This window comes from Mustela erminea, chromosome 17 (assembly GCF_009829155.1).
Source record: "Mustela erminea isolate mMusErm1 chromosome 17, mMusErm1.Pri, whole genome shotgun sequence".
In the NCBI taxonomy this organism is placed as follows: Eukaryota; Metazoa; Chordata; class Mammalia; order Carnivora; family Mustelidae; genus Mustela; species Mustela erminea.
Window position 1 is genome coordinate 13,486,830 of NC_045630.1, and position 20,325 is coordinate 13,507,154.

At 39.2% G+C, this 20,325-nt stretch overlaps 2 protein-coding genes and 1 long non-coding RNA gene across 10 annotated transcripts in view; 2 read left to right on the forward strand and 1 right to left on the reverse strand.

Moving 5' to 3' along the window:
* The window catches only part of ANGEL2 (angel homolog 2), a 33,335-nt gene extending 18,440 nt beyond the window's left edge, over nucleotides 1-14,895 (reverse strand). For 2 of the 3 annotated variants that reach the window (XM_032317007.1, XM_032317004.1), the window contains exon 1: nucleotides 1,219-1,379. In XM_032317007.1, coding sequence (XP_032172898.1) covers nucleotides 1,219-1,228 — 10 coding nt within the window. In that variant the 5' untranslated portion in view covers nucleotides 1,229-1,379. Of the gene's footprint in view, nucleotides 1-1,218; nucleotides 1,380-14,717 lie in introns of those variants that run through there. The other variant, XM_032317006.1, reaches the window with a different exon arrangement.
* On the forward strand, nucleotides 24-11,789 carry LOC116575680. The gene is made up of 3 exons (XR_004279912.1): nucleotides 24-253; nucleotides 2,207-2,318; nucleotides 11,744-11,789. It is a non-coding gene; the product is annotated as an uncharacterized LOC116575680 (long non-coding RNA).
* The window catches only part of RPS6KC1 (ribosomal protein S6 kinase C1), a 177,885-nt gene continuing 171,770 nt past the window's right edge, over nucleotides 14,211-20,325 (forward strand). For 5 of the 6 annotated variants that reach the window (XR_004279901.1, XR_004279903.1, XM_032316994.1 and 2 more), the window contains exon 1: nucleotides 14,916-15,198. Coding sequence is in view for 4 of the 6 variants with exons in the window: in XM_032316994.1 (XP_032172885.1) it covers nucleotides 15,094-15,198 (105 nt within the window). In the remaining 2 variants the exon portion in view is untranslated. Of the gene's footprint in view, nucleotides 14,309-14,908; nucleotides 15,199-20,325 lie in introns of those variants that run through there. The other variant, XM_032316993.1, reaches the window with a different exon arrangement.

Below are 20,325 nucleotides of genomic sequence, written 5' to 3' on the forward strand. Positions count from 1 at the left end.
GCGCAGAGGGTGGGGAAGCCTGCGCGGCCATTTCAGAATAGGGCAAACAACCGACCTCTGTCTTAAAGGAACAAGAGCTAAGCTAAGGGCTGAACAGCTTTGTGAAGGCCTGCGGGACGGTACGGGGTGGTTGCGTGAGAGAAAGAAAAAAAAATACATGTTTTAGCGTATGTTTATGATGATCTCGGGAGATTCGAAAGGCGGATGCCCGAGGTGGAGAAAATACCCTTCTCTGTGTTCCCGTGCAACTGTGGTACCAGGGATTTTTGCACTTAATTTTGTGGGAGCACATCCCCAGGGGTCATTTTTAACGTCTGTGTGTGTTGTGTGTGTCTTTTCTCAAATTTAGTATAGGACTCTAGATTATTGGAAAGCGTTATTTACGCGGAGACTTCCGCTTAGGAAACTGAGGAAGGAGGAGGAATCAACTGGGGAGATGGGGAAAGGGTACTGGCAGGCGGAATCACTGCTTTTGTAGGCTCTTTAGGAGAGCAGTGGAGTAATTTATCAGGAAGGCGTTTATAGTTCTATGTTGATGAGGAAATCTAATGCATTTGAAAAACATTTTCGCTCAGTGTAGAGTTGATTGCCATCATTTGCGGTAGTTATGTTCTCTAAAGTTACTGCCAATAACGGAATCAGCAAATACTGAACCATTGCCTCAGATGGAAATATGGGGGTTCCCCTGAGCCTCTGGTCACATTTTAGTCACCTAATCCATACATAACATAACGTTGCACTATAACTCAGGCATGAGTGAAGCTTATCTAACCCATGCATTTTCTCTGCAAGGCACATCACAGACGTCCTGTGCTCAGCGACAACAGGCAGCACTTTGGAACTGCACTTGGGGGCCAATTTATTGTTATTATTTTTAAGGATCTTATCTATTTATTAAACAGAGAGAGAGAGAGAGAGAGACAGACTACCAGAGAGGGAACACAAGCAAGGGGAGTGGGAGAGGGAGAAGCAGGCTTCTGACTGAGCAGGGAGCCCAATGCAGGGCTCGTCCCAGTACCCTGGGATCCTGACCTGAGTCCAAGGCAGAGAGGCTTAAAGACTGAGCCACCCAGGCACCCTTGGGGGCCATTTTAAATAGCAGAATGATCAACAAAAAGCACAAAAATGTGAAAAACATGGTACTAAAATAGACTGGGAAGAGTTTTTATAGTGTGAGAGCTGAAACAAGAAGGCAAGCTTTGTTTCCTTCAACCTTACCTGGGAACATGCAGGTTGGACAACTAAATTTTTCACCACTCTGTGTGGCTAAGTCCGTTAAGCATCAGACTCTTGATTTGGGCTCAGGTCACAATCTCAGTTCGTAAAATTGAGCCCCCGGTGGGCCTCCATGCTGAGTGTGGAGCCTGCTTAAGATTCTCTCTCTCAAAAAAAAAAAAAAAAAAAAAAGAAAAAGAAAAAGAGAAGAAAGAAAAAAAAAGCACTTGCAAGTATTGATTTTGGAGTTACATATACATTTTAGTAGATAGGCAAAATTCACAACTACATAAAAAAATGAATAGTGCTGGGCAGATGTATTTCTATTTAATACAGCCCTAATTTCTGGTTGTTTATTAAATGTATTGATTGGTATCTCATAGGTCTTAGCTCTGTAATAAGATTGTATCTTATGAGCAAGGATGATGACCCATTATTTTCAAAATCTACCCCACCTAGTGCCGTGCTAAGTATACAATAGATTGTAGATAAGATATTTTTGAATGAATGGTTAACACAGGACCAGAATTAGAGCAGATCTGTGAATGAACAGAAACTTCCCCCTCTACATCCTATATCCTCTGGTTTGTGATGTGTAAAGAGAAATGTAGCACTTTGAAATAATTAAGAGATTAATGGATGTTAGATTGCTGGAATCTGGAGGATTGTTTGATCCTAAAAGATACTCACCTTTATCTTGAATGACTATTTTTGAATTCTGTAGTGATTAATGTTAACTTGTTGAGAAGTGATAATTCAAATGATTATTATCTATAAACATGTGAGTAAATTCTTTTCAATGGGGGGAGAGCTCTCCTCCTCTGTAGAAAATCCAGTTTTACATCCATTTGGAAGGTCAATATTACTGATCTGTAAAGCGTCTGCTTTTTGGATTCTTCTGGAACAGATTGCAACATATCTCTGGATCCCTTATTCAAAAAGTTAAATAAAATCATTTTGTATGACTTTACTTTTTCTTTTTTCTTTTTAGAATTATCCTCTAACAGTTTTGCCATTCTCACCAAGATGCCCAATGTAGTCATCTGACAGAATCAGATGAACTTATGACCAAAGAGGTGTGCCTCATGGAATGTCAAGTCCAGGTATTTGTTTTCTTGCTCCCAGAGGTGAATCTGAAGAATAACAGAATTTTTTTTTTTCAAAGATTTTTTTTTTTTAATTTATTTGTTTGACAGATAGAGATCACAGGTAGGCAGAGAGAGAGAGAGAGAGGAGGAAGCAAGTTCCCTGCTGAGCAGAGAGCCCGATGTGGGGCTCGATCCCAGGACCCTGGGACCATGACCCGAGCTGCAGGCAGAGGCTTTAACCCACTGAGCCACCTAGGCGCCCCATAACAGAATTTTTAAAATTAATTTTTTTTTAAGTAGGATCTGTGCCCAGTGCAGAGCCCAACATGGGTCTCTAACTCACAACCCTGTGATCAAGACGGGAGCTGATGCCTAGGTGGTTCAGTTGGATGAATGTCTGGCTTCAGCTCAGGTCATGATCCTGGGGTCCTGGCATCAAGTTCTGTGTTGAGCTCCCTGCTCAGTGGGGGGATTCTGCTTCTCCCTTCACCCCTACCCCCTGCTCGTGATCTCGCTCTCTCTCACTCACTCTCAAATAAATAAAATCTTTAAAAAAAAAGAAAAAAAGACCCAAGCTGCGATCAGGAGATGATGGATGCTCAACCGACTGAGTCACCCAAATGCCCTTCAACAGAATTTTTTTAAATCTCTGTTTTCCTAATTTTAATTTTGTTCTCCACCAGTTTTGTATTTTGGTTTGTATATTGACAATAGATTATGTCCCTCTAGTGGCAGCAGTAATCAGCAACTTGGTAATATGGTCTGACCATTTGGTGATCTTTTTAAAGGATTAGTGATTTCTAGAGATCTATTTTCTCGAGTGAGTGACCTATTTCTATTTTATCTGTTTGTATATTTTGAACTCAAGAATTCTGTGCCCACTGGGAAGAAGAGCTCTTTGGTATCTGGACTAGTGAGTTTCTGTGCTTCTGTGATGACTCTTGACCCATGGTTGAAATTGTAGAATCAAAGCCATAAACTCTCCATATGTCTGTGTGTCTATGTGTCTGTTATTCATGGAGAGCTTTATCTCTCATTATGTGAATATGAGCTATCCTACTTATGGAAGACATTAATAAGTTAAATTATGAACTTGGTTTTATTAAAAGAGCTGTGTTCTGAGTGGCTTATAATGATAAATTAGCACTTCTATAAATTTTTTAAAAGATTTTATTTTTAAGTAATCTTCTACATTTAATGTGGGGCTCAAACCCACAACCCCAAGATCAGGAGTTTCATGCTCCACCAACTGAGCCAGCCAGTCGCCCCAGTACTTCCATAAATTTAATTCCTAAAATTACCTGGAAAAAGAAGAATTAGAAATACTTTAATTGTGATGCACTTAAAATAATATATTATTCTTATAGAAGCTAATCAGAAATGTTTTAAGAATCCAAGTTCACACAATTAAGGTCAGTCTCTAAGGAGCAGGTGATTTCTTCCTTGAAATAGTTTAATGATAACAAGATATGGGTAGACACTGATTGATGTGTCAAAATCTCATCATAATTGCACAGATAACCAGGGACTGAGGCAGTGAAGAAGGATAGTTAAGAAAAACTCAGGGTCCAAGGTGTCTACTAAAGACAAACCAAATTTTTTGGACAAGCATACAGATATTCATTTGCTACTCAGGGGACTGCTTAAGAGCTCAGGATCTTGAATTGAGTGGGCTGGGATGAGAATAGCAAATACAGCAAAAAGTTAATAAACCTCATCTGGAGGGACTGATGTTTAAAAGATACTGGAAGTGCTTGAAATCCCACATTTCTATGATATGGGAACTCTCAAGCATTCTCTGTGGGAAAGGGCACAACTCTTTAATATCCAGACTGGTGAGTTTTTGTGTTTCTGTGTTTACTCTTGATCTTGTTCTTCCTGCCCAAAACTAAAGTCGGTAAGACTGCCTCTCTCTTGGGGCACCTGGGTGGCTCAGTCCTTAGGCTTCTGCCTTTGGCTCCCTACATCCTGCTCCCTGCTCGGCAGGAAGCCTGCTTCTCCCTCTACTTGTGTCCCCTCTCTCGCTTTGTCTCTGTCAAATAAATAAATAAAATCTTAAAAAAAAAAAAAAAAAAAGACTGCTTCTCTCTGCCACTGAAACTGCCAAGGCTGAATTTGGAGCAGAGAGAATGGAGAGCAGCAGTGGCGTGAAGTCGTGAAATCATAGAGTGTCTCTCCCGAGGAGTAAGCCACAAAGTGGAGGCACTTTTCAGAGTACAACAGAGGTGCAGTGAAGCTCCTGAAGTGATTAAGGATTGTACAGCTAGAAATGGAGATGACTAGAGCTATACAAATGTGGCAGAAGAGAAAATACTAAAAGTACACTTTTTGAACAATAGCTGAGAGACTTAGAATTATTTGAAAATTGTTTTTCAAATCCTTGGGCAGGAAAGTGACCATTTCACTGTCTGTTCCGGGACATCCAGATTCAGTCAGCCAACAAGGCAGAGCCAGGAGACGGAAGAAAAGTCTAGAATAGACTGAAACGGAAACATTTTCCTTTGACGCATCTAGAGAAGGCCTTCAACTAGTTTCCAGAGGAGAGGCGACATCACCATCCCCATGGGGATTATAGAGGGCACTTGAAGTAATGAGCACTGGGTGTTGTACCCAACTGATGAACCACTAAATTCTACCTCTGAAACTAATAATACAGTATTCATTAATTAAATAGAATTTAAATTAAAAAATCTTTTAAAAAAGATCTACTTTTTTTTTTAAGATTTTATTTATTTATTTGAGAGTGTGAGAGGGGAGAAGGTCAGAGGGAGAAGCAGACTCCCTGCGGAGCTGGGAGCCTGATGTGGGACTGGATCCCAGACTTGATCCCAGCACTCTGGGATCACAACCTGAGCCAAAGGCAGTGGCTTAACCAATTGAGCCACCCAGGTTCCCCTAAAAAGATCTACTTCCTATATATGGAATTGTTTTTTGTTTTTTTCTGATTGGTGTTCTCTGTGTACTTTTCATTCTGAATATTAATTTTTGATTGATTCAGAAATGCTGACCCCATTATCTCTGTGAATTTTGTTTTTCCACCATTTCCTCTATTATCTTTTTCTGAAATTCCTATAGATCACTAATAAACCCTCTTTAATTCTTTTGTCTTCTGACTACTCTTAACCATTCCTCCTGTCTGCCTCCTTCTCTTCTTTTCATCATTTCTCTCTAGGCTGAAATCTGGGTGAATCCTCAGTTCTATTAATTTACTAAATTTTTTCTTCAACTGAGACTACTCAAGAATGTATTTTGTCTGTTGGGTATTTATTTCAGGGACTATATTTGTTATTTCCAGGATTTCTAGTACATGCTTTTCCACATCAATCTTTCTGATTTCTCCTTGCTTTTATAATTCTTTGTATTTTTTTCTTTTAACTTTCTCAGAGAATACTAAACATGCTTATTTAAAACTCATTTTCAGATCATTCTCATATGTCCATTTCATCTGGAATGAATTTATCTCTTCTCTTTTAATCTCACTGATCACTCTTCTGAATATGAATTTCTTTGCATGTTTTGGAATTTTGACATGCAGATAACCTGATTAGGAAATTTGTTTTTCCTTCCTTGCCCTTTGTTAACTCTTAGTTGCCTCCATTTCCCCCCAAGAGACTTCCAGACTAGAATCAGGTCTTTTATTGCTAGCTTAGTCTTGTCTGGCTATGCTGCTAAGAGATACTGCAGATCCAGTTGCTGAACTAGTGGACAGCTTGGCCCAAGTCTTAGATGTGGCTCGGTGGCACCTATCGCTTGCCTCCCTAAGCAATGGCTCTGGAAGCAGTCACTGCAGCCTTTTTCAACCTTTTTCATGGTTAAAGAAGCCCCTAGTTTTAGCACTGAACCTGAAACTGTCTCTTCCCTTCCTTGTGAGGACTTTTGATCCCTGTTCCCACTAGGACAAAATTCCAGGTCGGAAGCCCAGCAGGCTTCAGGTTTGGTGTTCTGGGCCTCAGAGAGGTTTATATTGGTTCTGAGCATGATCATGTTTTTTTGTTTCTTAATTTCTCTTTTTATATTTTATGTCTCATTACTATGTGTTTGGAGCAGAGGATGTCTTCAGTACAAGAAGTTGGAGGGTATCTTAGCTGATATACAAATATATTGCATTATATATTGCATCATGGTCCAGAAACAATTTGTTAATAAGTACAAAGTCTGTGCTTCAGGAATTCTGAGGACACTGAGACTCAATGTCACATAGGAAATGGGAAGACTCTCAAAGAGTCAAATAGATCTGGGTTAACAGAGACCCTGACACCCCCCAGCTGTGAAATTACCAAATATATTATCTCCTTGATAACAGTTATTTCACTTCTGAAATGCCTATGAAATATTGTGAAGCTTAAATAAAATGGTAGCTGTGAATTATTTGTTATAAGACAGAGAGGTAGACTTTTTTTTTTTTTTCACTTAACATCAACTTTGTAGGCAAAATAAACTTGAACTCACATACTTGGTTAAGTAAACTAGCATATACTGAGTAGATAATACACATATAATGGAACTTTATACAGACCTTTCGGGAAATAGTATGAAGGAAATTAAAAATAGATAAAAATGTTATAAAGTCAAATAAAAAATAAAGTCAAAATAAAAAAATAAAAATGTTATAAAGTCAAATAAAAAATAATGATTTAATAGGATAGAAATATCCATCTGAGGGGCACCTGGATGGCTCATCCAACTCTTGATTTTAGCTCAGTTCATGATCTCTGGGTCCTAGGACTGAGCCCTGAGTCAGGCTCTGTGCTCAGCAGGAGTCTGCTTGAGGATTCTCTCTCTCGCTCTCTCCCCCCATTCCCCAGGTTGTCTGCATGCGTGGGTGCACTCCCTCCTCTCTCAAATAAATAAATAAATAAATAAATCCTTAAAAAAAAGAGAGAAATATCCACCTGATACTTCAGATTTTTAAGCCGAGGATAAGTAGGCTAATGTATAATAATCTATTTTGAGGTATTAATTGATTAAATTTCTCCTGCTTGTTTAGATAGTTTGTATCCTTTGTTAATGAAAACTTCCTAACTAGTGAAGTTACATATACATACAGGTATATAACATTTATATATAAATATGGGTTATAAAGAGGACTTTTACCTATTTGCCCTTAAAAAGCAAGATTTGGCAACATGTGGATTTGCAAGGAAAAACTTAAAAAAAATGACAAAAATCTAAATTTGAAAGGTCTCTCAACTCCCACACATGTTCTTATACATCATTCTCAACCTCCAAATTCTGAAAAAATGTTTCTGTATAGCCTATCAGCTCTCTCAATAAAAATATCCCAGGTTGTCATGGTGATAGAGTTCTTTCCCCTGAAGAACCTTGTAGTCTGGTGCAGTGGTTTCCTAGTTCTTTATGGTTGTGGAATGTTAATACTTGAGAATCCTCTCTTTTCTTTCATACTGTTTCGTACTTTTCCAACCTAATGTTACAGCTCGAGTGGTGGTAAACTAAAGATTTAATTGAAATAGAGAAGATTTAAATAATGGTCTTATAATAAGGAAATTAGTCTGGAAAGCGGATGGAATCCTCCCTGAGTGTATGTTCTGCAGTAGTCTTTGATGAAAACATTACAGACCCAGCCCTTGCTAGAACTTGTTTCTTTCCTAATGTACCGGCTGATGAAATTAAGGACTCTTGATGTCCAGAATTTTAAAACAGAGGTACAGTTATAGGAATTTGGTAGTTAGGATATGAAATTCAGGTTAGCCTTTCTCTTGTCTCTACCCCAAACCCTTTCTTATTCCCATTTCTCAGTTCTGAATGAGGGTTTTATAGATGTGTGAGTCCCTATAGTGCAGATATTTGTGGGTGTTACGGAATTGAGCTCATCTCTGACAAGTGATCTTGATGCCTGCTTTAGTTGGTTTTAGAGGTCCTAGAGTTGTCTTTCTGGGACGGTATTAAGGAGTAAGAGCAGACCTCAGCTGGGGTTCCTTGGACACAGAAAAGAATAGAGGGACTGAGCAATGGAGCGTTAGAGGAGAGCACAAGAAAGCTACACATAAGAAAGAGTAAAAACGCATTCTGTGGTTGTTTGATACCTATTTGGGGAGATGAACCATGTTTTTTGTTTGCCTAAATAATGAATAAATCAATGGCTATTTGGTGATGACTTTACCAAGTATTTTAACTCTGCCCATGGCAAAACTAGACATTTGATTAAGAGGAGTCTTTTGTGAAGGCTAACATCAAAGTGTAAGGTAGGTATTAACTTTTTTTAAAGCATTTTTGGTTCATAAGCAGTTACCGTAAGACTGGGAAATCTGGGATCATGGATGTTAAAAAAAGATTTAAGGGACTCTTTGAATTATTACAATATTTTGAAAAGTCTCCTCAAAATTGAAGAAAATTCTGTGACAGGGAAGTAAAAGTTTACCAAACCCTCAAGTTTCTTTGCTTTTGACTGAGCTTAATATGGATACATTTATTTGTTCTTTCATCCATTCAGAAACTCAGATCAGTAGTTACTTGTTTGTGACTTTGGCAAAGAAGAAAACCAAATAATTGTAACTTAACATATTTTAATTGGCTTGGCAGGAAAAAAATCTTTAGAGCTTTGGAGTTCATGCATTTAGCAAATACCTCTTAATCTTTCAGGCACTGCAATAGATACTCAAGACAAAAATATGAAAGAAGAGCCGCTGCCTTTACGGAACTCACAGCGTAGTGGAATAAAAACATGTCGGCATTAAATTAGCCTAAACGACATATCACTACTCTGTAATAGGTGTGGTAGTAGAGAGGGGGAATAGAGAGATGTGGTAGCAGAGAGGAAAGAGCACCTAATTCTCCTTGAAAAGGAAACAGGGGCTTTGAAAGAGGGCTCCAGGGAGAAATTAGTCCTCGTGTGAGCTGATTCCTGAAGGTTGGTTGGAGGTGGTGGGAGGTGGGAGTTTCAAAAAGAAAGAGCTGGTTGGAAGATCTGGGGATATGAAATTGCAAAGGGTTTGACTGAAACCCAGAGAAATTAGACAACAGGTGAGCAGGAACCGGACATGATGGATCCAAAAATCATGACAGAAAAATCATGGTAATAAGACGCACTGAGGTTTTACAGAGGAATGACACAATGATATATTCTTTTAAAATGGGTAATTTTAATGGGACTATGAAGGATGAATTGGAGGGAGGTAGGAAAACCAGGGTAGTTTTTATTTCTTTGAAGATTTAAGAAACTTACTAATTGCGTACAACATACACACAAATGTTCAGCTTGATAAATGTTTTCATGTAAACACTTATGTAACGGCTAACCAGATCATGAAATTTCTAGTGTCCCAGAAGAGTCTTCATATGGATATAAGTATTCATTTCTCTTGGGTAAAATACCTATGGGAGAGATTGCTGGGATATGTATAGTAAGTGTACGTTTAACTTTATAAGAAACTGCCGAACTGTTTTCCAACTTCTCTGTATCATTTTGAATTCCCACTGGCAATCTATGAAAGTTTCAATTGCTCCTGCCCTGACAACACTGGGGAGCATCAGTCTTAAGAATTTTAGCCATTGTTTTAGTTGTAAGGTAATACCTCAATGTAGTTTTTAAAAAGAATTAAGATAAAATTCATATAACATAAAATTCACCACTTTACCCATTTAAAGTGTGTAATTTGGTGGTTTTTAGACTATTTGCAAGGTTGTGTAATCAACACCACTGATTCTAGGACATTTCCATCACCCCTAAAAGAAAACGCATACCTCCCAGCTTCCTCATCCCTTTTCTCCCTCTATCTCCTGTTAACACTAATTTCCTGTCTTCATAGATTCTTCTATTCTGGACACTTTATATAAATGAAATCATGCAATATTTAGATCTTTCTGTCTGGCATCTTTCACATTGCATAATGTTTTTAAGGTCCATCCATATTGTAGTATCAGTACTTCATTCCTTTTTATGACTGAAAGTCCCAAGTAGACTCCATCTGAGTGCAGAGCCTGATATGGCACTGAATCCCATGACCCTGAGATCACGACCTGACCTGAAACCAAGAGTGGGATACTCACCTGACTGTACCACCAAGGGGCCCCTCCTCTGTGTGGTCTTAATCTCCTCATATGAAAACATGAGTCACATTAAATTAGGATCCACCCATGGATCCTAATTGCCATATTTTTAGGCCCTTCCTCCAAATGTAGTTATAACTTCAACATATGGATTGGGGAGGCACAATTCAGTTCCTATCACCATCCTAGTGGGTGTGAAGTTTTATCTGATTGTGGTTTTGATATGCATTCCCTAATGACTAATGATGCATCATTTCATATGCTTATTGGTGATTTGTATATCTAATTTGGAGAAATACATATTCAGATCCTCTGTTTACTTTTAAATGGGGTTATTTGTTCTTTATTACTGAGTTGGATTATTCTGGATACTAGACCCTCTCAGATAGATGATTTGCATATAATTCCTCCCATTCTGTGGGTACTCTGTGGGGTTTTCTTCATAGTGTCCTCTGATATACAAAACATTTAATTTTGATAAAATTTATTTATTTTTAGTTTGGATGCTCATGCTTTAGTGTCATAGCTAAGAAACCATTTCCTAATCCAATGTCACAAAGGTATACACCTATGTGTCCTTCCAAGAGTTTTAGTTTCAGTTCTTACATTTAAGTCTTCGATACATTATGAGTTAATTTTGGTATATGGTGTTAGATAGGAGTCCAGATTAATTCTTTTTCATGTGGCTATCACTTTTCCAACACCACTTGTTGAAGGGACTATTTCCACTACCCTATCCCCCTCCACCTCCCAAGCCATTGAATGGTTTTAGAATACTTTTTGAAAATCATTTGACTGTAATATACTGGTGTATTTCTTTCTTTCTTTCTTTTTTTAAAAGATTTTATTTATTTATTTGATAGAGATCACAAGTAGGAAGAGAAGCAGGCAGACAGAGAGGAGGAAGCAGGCTCCCTGCTGAGAAGAGAGCCTGATTCCGGGCTCCATCCCAGGATCCTGAGATCATGACCTGGGCTGAAGGCAGAGGCTTTAACCCACTGAGCACCCAGGTGCCCCTATAGTATTCTTTTTTGAAATGCTTTCGTTTCAAGCTAGAGCCGACTTCACGAAACAAGTGGTAAATGTTTCCTATTCTACTTTTGGATGAGTTTTGGTAGAACTGATAATCTCTTTTCCTTAAATACTTAGTAGAATTCACCACTGAAGTTACACTGGCTTGGAGTTTTCTTTGTTTTGAATGAAGAATTCAAGTTCTTTGACAGAGATATGGCTAGTTAAGTTCTCTTTTTATTTTTTAAAGAACTTTAGTAGTTTGTGTCTTTTAATAAATTTATTCATTTCACTTAAGTCATCAAATTTATTAGTATGCAGATGTTCAAGGAAATCATTTTCCTTTTAATGACAATAGGATATGCTATATTTTTTATTCTTGATACCTATAATTTGTTTTTTCTTTTCTCTCTTTTTAAAAGATTTTTACTTATTTGACAGAGAAAGAGAGAGAGCACACAAGCAGGGGGAGCTGTGGACAGAGGGAGAGGGAGAAGCAGGCTCCCCACTGAGCAGAGAGTCTGATGTGCGGCTAGATGCCAGAACCCTGGGAATCATTACCTAAGCTGAAGGTAGATGCCTAACTGACTGAGACACCCATTTTTCTTTGGCTAGAAGTTTATAAATTTTCTAGACTTTTCCCCTAAAGAATCAGATTTTGGTTTTTTGATTGTTCTCCACTGCTTTTCTCTTTTCTATTTTACAGTTCTTTTTCTCTATTTTTTTCTTCCTTATGCTATTTTTGGGGTTATATTAATCATCTTTTTAAAAATTTCTTAAGGTGGAAGCTTAGATAATTGATTCATGACCTTTCTTCTTTTCTACTACAGGCCTTTAAAAGCTATAAATTTACCTCTAAGCACTGTTTTTAGCTGTGTCCCACAAATTTCTGGTATGTTATATTCCAATTTTCATTCAATTCCAAATATTTTTAAAGGTCTGTTGTCATGGGTTTTAACCCTTGGGTTTTTAGGATTATGTTATTTACTTTCTAAGAATTCATCAATTTTACAGGTAATTTCTGTCATTAACTTTTATTTAATTTCCCGAGGCCAAAGAGCACATATGATTTATAGTGGTCTTTAAAATTTGCAACATTTATTTTATAGCCCAGGTTATGTTCTGATTTTGTGAATGTCTTTTGTGCACTTGAAACAAATATGTTCTGCCACTATTGAGAGGGGTGTTCTATAAATATCAATCAGGTGGAGTTGGTTGATAGAGCTTTTCAGGTCTTCTACATCCTTACTAATTTATTTGTCTACTTGTTTTATTAATTACTGTAGAACAGACAGAACAATGGTTTTTGTTTTTTACATTAAGTTGCTATTGGGCACATGCACATTTAAAATTGTTATACCTTCTTGATTAATTGAAATCTTTATTATTAAGTTTTGTCTCTTTTTTTTGGTGCTGGATCTTGTTAAGTCTTATGAGTAGTGTTCATGGGATATCTTGTTCCATTCTTTTAGCTTTAACCAGTGGCATTTGCTGAATCAAACAAATTCGGAAAAAGTGGGAGAGAGAGTTGCTAAGCATGATTCCCAGGTACTTCGCTAATGTAACTAAGTGGAGAATAAAATCAGTCATTGTGATAGGAAGAGGCTTATGAGGAAACTAAAAGTTTGGATTTTAATCTGTTCTGTTTTCAGGGGTAACTGGACATACCGGTAAAGATGTAGGTAATATGCATCAAATCCTAGAAGAGAGATATGCCTATGGATATAGATTTCTAAGTCAACGGGAATAAAGAACAACGGATCAAAGGCAAAAATCCCAAACAGAAGGAACACTAAATCTTCCTAAAAGGAGGAGAAATCAGCAAAGGAGACTAAAAAGGAGTGAATGATTCAGAGCATAAAAGAAAAAGCAAGGAGATTGCTGACTCATATATTAAGGACATAAAAGAGTTTTGAAAAGGTGGAAATGGCCAGAAATGTTTGAATTCTGAAAATATTGGTCATTAGAAATTTTTTTAAAGTAGTTTCATAGTAGGAGTATAGTAGTGAAGGCAGATTGAAGTTAGTATGGTAATGGATGTGTGATTTTCATAAAATGTATAAATGTGTGAATACTGATGCAAATTATTTATCTTTAAAAAACATTTCTTATATATTTATTTGAAAGAGAGAGCATAAGCAGGGGATGGGGCAAAGGGAGAGGGACAAGCAGACTCCCCGCTGAGTGCAGAACCTGATGCAGGGCTTGATCCCAGAACCCTGAGATCATGACCTGAGCGGAGGTTAAATGCTTAACCAAATGAGTCACCCAAGTGCCCCCGAGGCAGATTATTTTAAAAACAACTTAGACAATCTTGACAACGAGGGGTAGAAAGAAAGGAGGAAAAAAGGCAAATGTGATGATGTCCTTTACTCTTATCTCAGCCTAGTAATTCCTATTTCTCTTTCAAGATTCAACCATAGTTTCCCCTCTATGAGAAAACCCTCCATTCTGAATATAATGTATTCTACAGCACTCCATAAATTCATTTGTCATGGTACTTAAAACAGTATGTTTTAATTATTGTTTTTTCCTACTAGGTAGGACTTGACAGCAGAGACCCTGTAACTCCAGTGCTTAATTAGCATAACGTCTGGCACAAAGTATGTGAATTCAGGTTTAATAAATGAGTGATCGATAGATTGAGGCATATGCAGGTTGAGAAGAAGGAGTCAGTGGTGAGGAAGAGATTAAAGGTACTGAAAGCAGAGTTTAGATGTCACTCATGGAACAATGCCTTTAGGTCTGCAAAAGGGGATGGGTTTCAGCACACAGGCAGAGTGATTAGTCTTAAAAAGTGAGGAAGGGATATGTCCACATCTCTTAACAGAATAGAAATGTAAGATTAAAGTGTTTGTACTAAAGGCTCCTTCCTCCTTCCCCTCCAAGAAAGTCGAGAAAAACAATAAGAGGAACTGAGAACTGAGGAGATTAGCAAAGACTTGGAACGAATGTTAAGAGGAATGAGAAAATCCTGATCAAGAAAGGTAAAGGCATTGCCAAACACCGGATAGCAACCAACTGAACGGGAAACTCTCTCTTCATAGTAGCTTTCAGAGATCGTGTTTTTTTTTTTTTTTTTTCTTTTTCCCCCAGTTAGACGCAATTTCCAGTTTTTAGAATCCGAGGGGATGAATTTTAAGATTGATACAGGGTTGAGGGCTGTTGTGGAGGTTGAAAGACAAGTGCGCAGGTGGACGGGATTTGTTTTCGAAAGAAGGAAGTTATGTCTGTCGCAGTTCAGATGGTGCTGTGGGTATTTAAAATGATAGGCCGTGAGCGAAGAAGGAAAGAAGATGCTCTGCTGGGCTCTCCCTCCATCCCTGTAGGGCTCCATCCAAGTTTGTACACGGGAGGGGCAGGGCTGGGCGAGGGTGCGGAGCGCCAAGGTCTCACCTGTGTGTCCTGGCTCTAACAGCGCTCTTAACATCTAGAAGGTGTCGGAGCTAACGCACAGAGACTAAGCGGAGAAGTCTCAGCTTCCGCAGTGACGACAGCGGCGGTGCGACCACTTGATCCTTGTCTCCTTGCCAGGCGCAAGCCGGGCTCGGGGGTCAGCTTTTAGTGTGGAGTCTTCCCTCCCCCAGGACGCCGGAAGCGGCCTGACCCGGAAGCTTCTCTGCCGAACCGGAAGCAGAGCCGCGCAGCGACCGGTCGCCGTGGAGCCACCGCCCCCTCTCCGCTTTGCCGCTGTTTGGGGAGCCCGGACCGCGGCGGCGCCGGGTTGCCCTGATGGTCCCCGGCCAGCGGCGGCGGCAGAGGCGGCGGGAGGATGACCTCTCCCCGGGAGCGAGGTGCCGACCTGGCCCGTTTCTACACTGTCACCGAGCCTCAGCGACATCCAAGGGGCTACACGGTGTATAAGGTCACCGCCCGGGTGAGTGCCCATGTCGGACGGGCGTAGAACCCTGAGTTGGGGCATGAGGGACTAGAGTATGGACCCTGGTTTGGGGGTACCTGACCCCGGGTCAGAGCCTGGGGTGGGACTGGGTGTGCCCAGTGCCTGGACTTGCGTCGGCGGTGGGGACTTCTGGAAGGCTGGCGTAGGGACTGAGTATTGGATGCTCCAGACTCTGCTATAGAAGGTTGCGTAGTGCCTTCTTTCCAGGGTGGGGCAGGCGTTGATGGTTTTAATGGATGACTCAGACACTAGCCCAATAGTACTTTCTTTCTGAGGCTGAAATCAGCAGAAGTGGTTTTGCTTGCTTCCCCGGGATAGTGTAGATTGGAAAACTAATTTATGTATTATTTGATTTATCTAATAAAAAATATTTCTTCCCTTGACCTTTCATACAGTGTCAGATTTGCAGTGAGGCAGACAGACTCTTGAGAAGGATGTCACTGTTAGGGTCACCAGCCTGGCCCTCTGTGTCTGGCTGTGTCTTTTTGGCCGAGATTTTCATGATTGGCAGTGGTAAGAGACATAGGAGAAATTCTACTGGGAGTGCATCTCCCTTCTTGGAAAAGAATAACAAAAATAAGTCTGAATGTTTGTAACGTATGTATGTATATATGAGTATGTGTGTATATTAGGCATGTTGTACATATTATCCAATGGAATCCTACTTTTATTTTATTTATTTATTTTAAGATTTTTACTTATTTATTTGATAGACAGAGATCACAAGCAGGCAGAAAGGCAGACGGGGGTGGGGGGGGTGGAAGCAGGCTCCCTGCTGAGCAGCAAGCCCCATGCAGGGCTCAATCCCAGGACCCTGAGATCATGACCTGAGCTGAAGGCAGAGGATTAACCCACTGAGCCATCCAGGCGCCCCCAGAATCCCAGTTTTAATGATGAAGAAACTGACGTTCAAGGAAGTTTCATAACTTGACCAACTTTACATCAAAAGGCAGGTGCACATGTGGGATTTGAGACCAGTACTGCATAACTCCAAGTTATATAAAAAGTTAAGAATTAACTTTATCATTGTCATTAGTTGTTAAAAAAGAGATACATTATAGTAGTAATAGTGCAACGTGCATTTGGAGGATGGTGTATTCCTGTGTGCTGGAGAGCTCAGGAAGCAGGATTTGAGAAGAACCTTAAAAGTTAGATAAACAGAGTTTGGGGCATGAAGGTGGTACATGGTTTATGGAAATGGCCTACAGTTCAGACAAATGTGAGAAGGTGGGAGGAGCAAATTTATTTAAAGATAAGACCAAGCCTGGTTCTCTCAGAGGGTTGTACTGAGAATTGAGTGAAATTTATTACTTGTCCTGCTATGCAAATAAGGTTATTACATAGGTGGGCATGTTAGTTTCAGATTAAGAAAATTTTTCAGATGAAAATTAAGGTACCCTTATTATACCACTCTTGAAACCTTTCTACTTATTGGGCCCTTCAAAATCTAGACTCAGTTTCCTACATTCTTTATGGAATTAGAACAGTTTTCAACATATATAGTGTTCCCTTCACAGCACCGTATTTATTCCTTATGATAACACCATAATTATACTGTATTAATCTGTTTACATGTCTTTGTCTCTTAGTAGATTTATAGTAGGTCTCTATCACTGGTATTTATTTCCTTTTGTATCACCTATGGCAATGTATGGCGCACAGCGTTGAAAAAAATATTGTTGAATGTTTTCCTCCCCACTCTAGGCAGCACTCCCAATAAATGTTTAGTTCTAGGCACTAAGTACTATGAGGAATACAAGGCTGAAGAAAGCATGTACCTTTCATTCAAGGATGTTCACAGTAGAAGAGAGTTAACTGGGCTTAAAGAAGTGTACAAGGAATGCCTAGGTGGCTCAGTTGGTTAGGCGATTGCCTTCGAATCAGGTCATGATCCTGGAGTCAGGAGATCGAATCCCCCATTGGGCTCCCGGCTCCACGGAGAGACTGCTTCTCCCTCTGACCTCCCCACTTACGCTCTCTGTCTCTCTCTCTCTCAAATAAATAAATAAAATCTTAAAAAAAAAAAAAGTGAGGTACAAGATGGAAAATGTTGAATGTTGTGAGAGACTACATAAAAGAGCTATGGGATTTCAGAAGAACGAGAGATAGCTCTGGCTCATGGGATCAGGGAATAGATGGCCAAGCCAGACAAGTGGGATGAAAAGGGCATCATAGGTAGAAGGGTGAATGGGAAGAATAGAGCCCATAAAGGCCTGAAGGTATGCATGTGTGTGGATCTTCATTGAATAGGAAACACTGAGTATGATTTTTATTTTATTTTATTATTATTTTTTATTTTTTATTTGACAGACAGAGATCACAAGTAGGCAGAGAGGCAGGCAGAGAGAGACGGGGAAGCAGGCTCCCTGCTAAGCAGAGAGCCTGATGCGGGGCTGGATCCCAGGACCCTGGGATCATGACCTGAGCCGAAGGCAGAGGCTTTAACCCACTGAGCCACCCAGGTGCCCCAACACTGAGTATGATTATTAATTGTAGTCTTACTTCATAGAAGGAAAGGTTAACCTAATTTACGTCTCAAATATCTTTTCTTAAGCTGTGAACTAATTTTTATGACAACAGTTATGACCATGTAAATAAGAATATGAAGTAGCATGTTGCCTTAGAAGTAACCAGATCTGTAAAATATGCATGCTACATACTGCTGTGGTTATTTGAACTGGGAAATTGCTTACGTTGTCTTTTTTCTCCTTGTAAATGGCTGCTTCCTCATTTTTTTGTTTTTGGTACAGAGTTTGTTTTTTCAGTTTTAAGGATGAGGGTCCACATGGAGATATACTATTAAAAAAGAACTATAATTGACATTATAAAACAAGTGAAATATTTATTATTTTTTGAAACTTAAGGAGAAAAACATCTTCCCTCAGGAGAATTAACCAAGTAAGTAGTGCTCCCTTGAGAGAACTTCATGAGGTAAAGATTAGGGATGTCTTCTTAATGTTTCTTACTGGTGATTACTTCTAGTCATAAGGAATAGTCCCTATATTCTTGGACCTTACAGCATTCTTTATGCAGAAGTAGAAGTAGAATCATGGGAAATACCACTGTTAAATTTTAGGTAGCGTAAGAGCCCTCATCTTTTAAAACCTTTGCATTTCTCTGGAACCTAGCGGGATTGAATTACCTTATGGCTGGTTTCAGGCTTGCTAACAGATTTCTTAGTTAATCCTGTGTTGTTTCTGAAATTTTTTTATCTGGAGTAAGTATTTCTGTTAAGAATTAGAAAATTCTTTTATAGATTTCCTTTGATTCTTTAAAGACGACACAGATATAAAAGAGCCATTAGTGATGTTTCTGGTTGTTTCATCATGCTACATTTACAAAACTCTTCCTGTAATACATATTTCTCAACCTCATTAAGTGAATGGTAATTCTTGGCCTGTATTCTTTCCATGAATTTGGAAAGCAAAAGATACACTTTAATTTTTAAATGGCAGTGTTGCCTTATGACTACATTTTGTTTATATTGAAGCATACTTTATGTACAGCTAAGCTCGTCAATTTTAAGTGAGCATTTTTTTTTTTAAGATTTTATTTATTTATTTGACAGAGAGAAATTACAAGTACACTGAGAGGCAGGCAGAGAGAGAGAGAGAAGGAAGCAGGCTCCCTGCCGAGCAGAGAGCCCGATGCGGGACTCGATCCCAGGACCCTGAGATCATGACCTGAGCCGAAGGCAGCGGCTTAACCCACTGAGCCACCCAGGCGCCCATTAAGTGAGCATTTTGATGAGTTGTGTCAAATGTGTATAGTTGTGTAACCACTGCCATAGTCGTCCTCACTGCAGAAGTTCCCTTATGCTCCTTTGCATTCAGTTCCCTCTCCCTACTCTATCTCTAGGCAACCACTGATCAGTTTTCTGTCACTATAGATTGATTAGGTTGTATTTTCTAGAATTTGATATAAAAGGAATCATACAGTATGCATTTTGGTTTTTTTGGTCTGGCTTCTTAACTCAGCATGATTACTTGAGATTCTTCTTTTTTTTTTTTTTAAGATTTTATTTATTTATTTGACAGAGAGAAATCACAAGTAGATGGAGAGGCAGGCAGAGAGAGAGAGAGAGAGAGGGAAGCAGGCTCCCTGCTGAGCAGGGAGCCCGATGCGGGACTCGATCCCAGGACCCTGAGATCATGACCCGAGCTGAAGGCAGCGGCTCAACCCACTGAGCCACCCAGGCGCCCTTGTTGTGTGCTTTTATTCTCTTTTATTGTTGACCAGTATTTCATTGTATGGTTATACTACAGTTAATCTATTCTGTTGATGAGCATTTGGATTTTTTCTGATTTTGGCTCTTATGAATACAGTTATCATGAACATTTGTATAGAAGTCTTTGTATAGACATTTGCTTTCATTTTTCTTGATGACACACAACCTTATTTACTGTAGCTTTATACTAACATCTGGAAATTAGGTTCTCTTTCTCCAAATTGTTTTGACTGTTCTAGATTGTTTGCATTTTTGTATAAAGTTTAGAATCAGTTTGACAAATTCTGAGGACGTGCCTACCAATATTTTGATTGGCATTGTGTTGCAAATACAGATCAGCTTCTACAGAAGAAGATGTCTTAGCAACATTGATATTTAGCAATTTTGAATCTTCTGATCCATGAACATGGGTCTTCCATTTTTTAGCTCTTTAAGCAGTGTTTTCTAATTTTCAGTGTGCAAGTCTTGTGCATACGTAAAGCAATTTGGGTGTTTTTTCAAGCTGTGAGAATACTTAAGTCCACTTTTTTTAATAAAACATTTTCATTCACTTATTTGAGAGAGAGAGAGTGACCACAAGCAAGGGGAATGGCAGAGGGAGAGGGAGAAGCAGACTTCCTGTTGAACAGGGAGCCTGATGCAGGACTTGATCCCAGAGCCCTGGGATCATGACCTGAGCTGAAGGGAGATGCTTAACCAACTGAGCCACCCAGGCATCCCTGGAATGCTCGTCTCTGTGTTGTTATCAATACTCATCTGAAGTGTCAGCTCCTGCCCTGTGTTTCCCAGGAAGCCTTTCTTAGGTGTGGAACTCCATGTGTATTATATATTCCTCTTTTAAAGCCTTTATCTTAATGTACTTGTTTGCTTCCTTC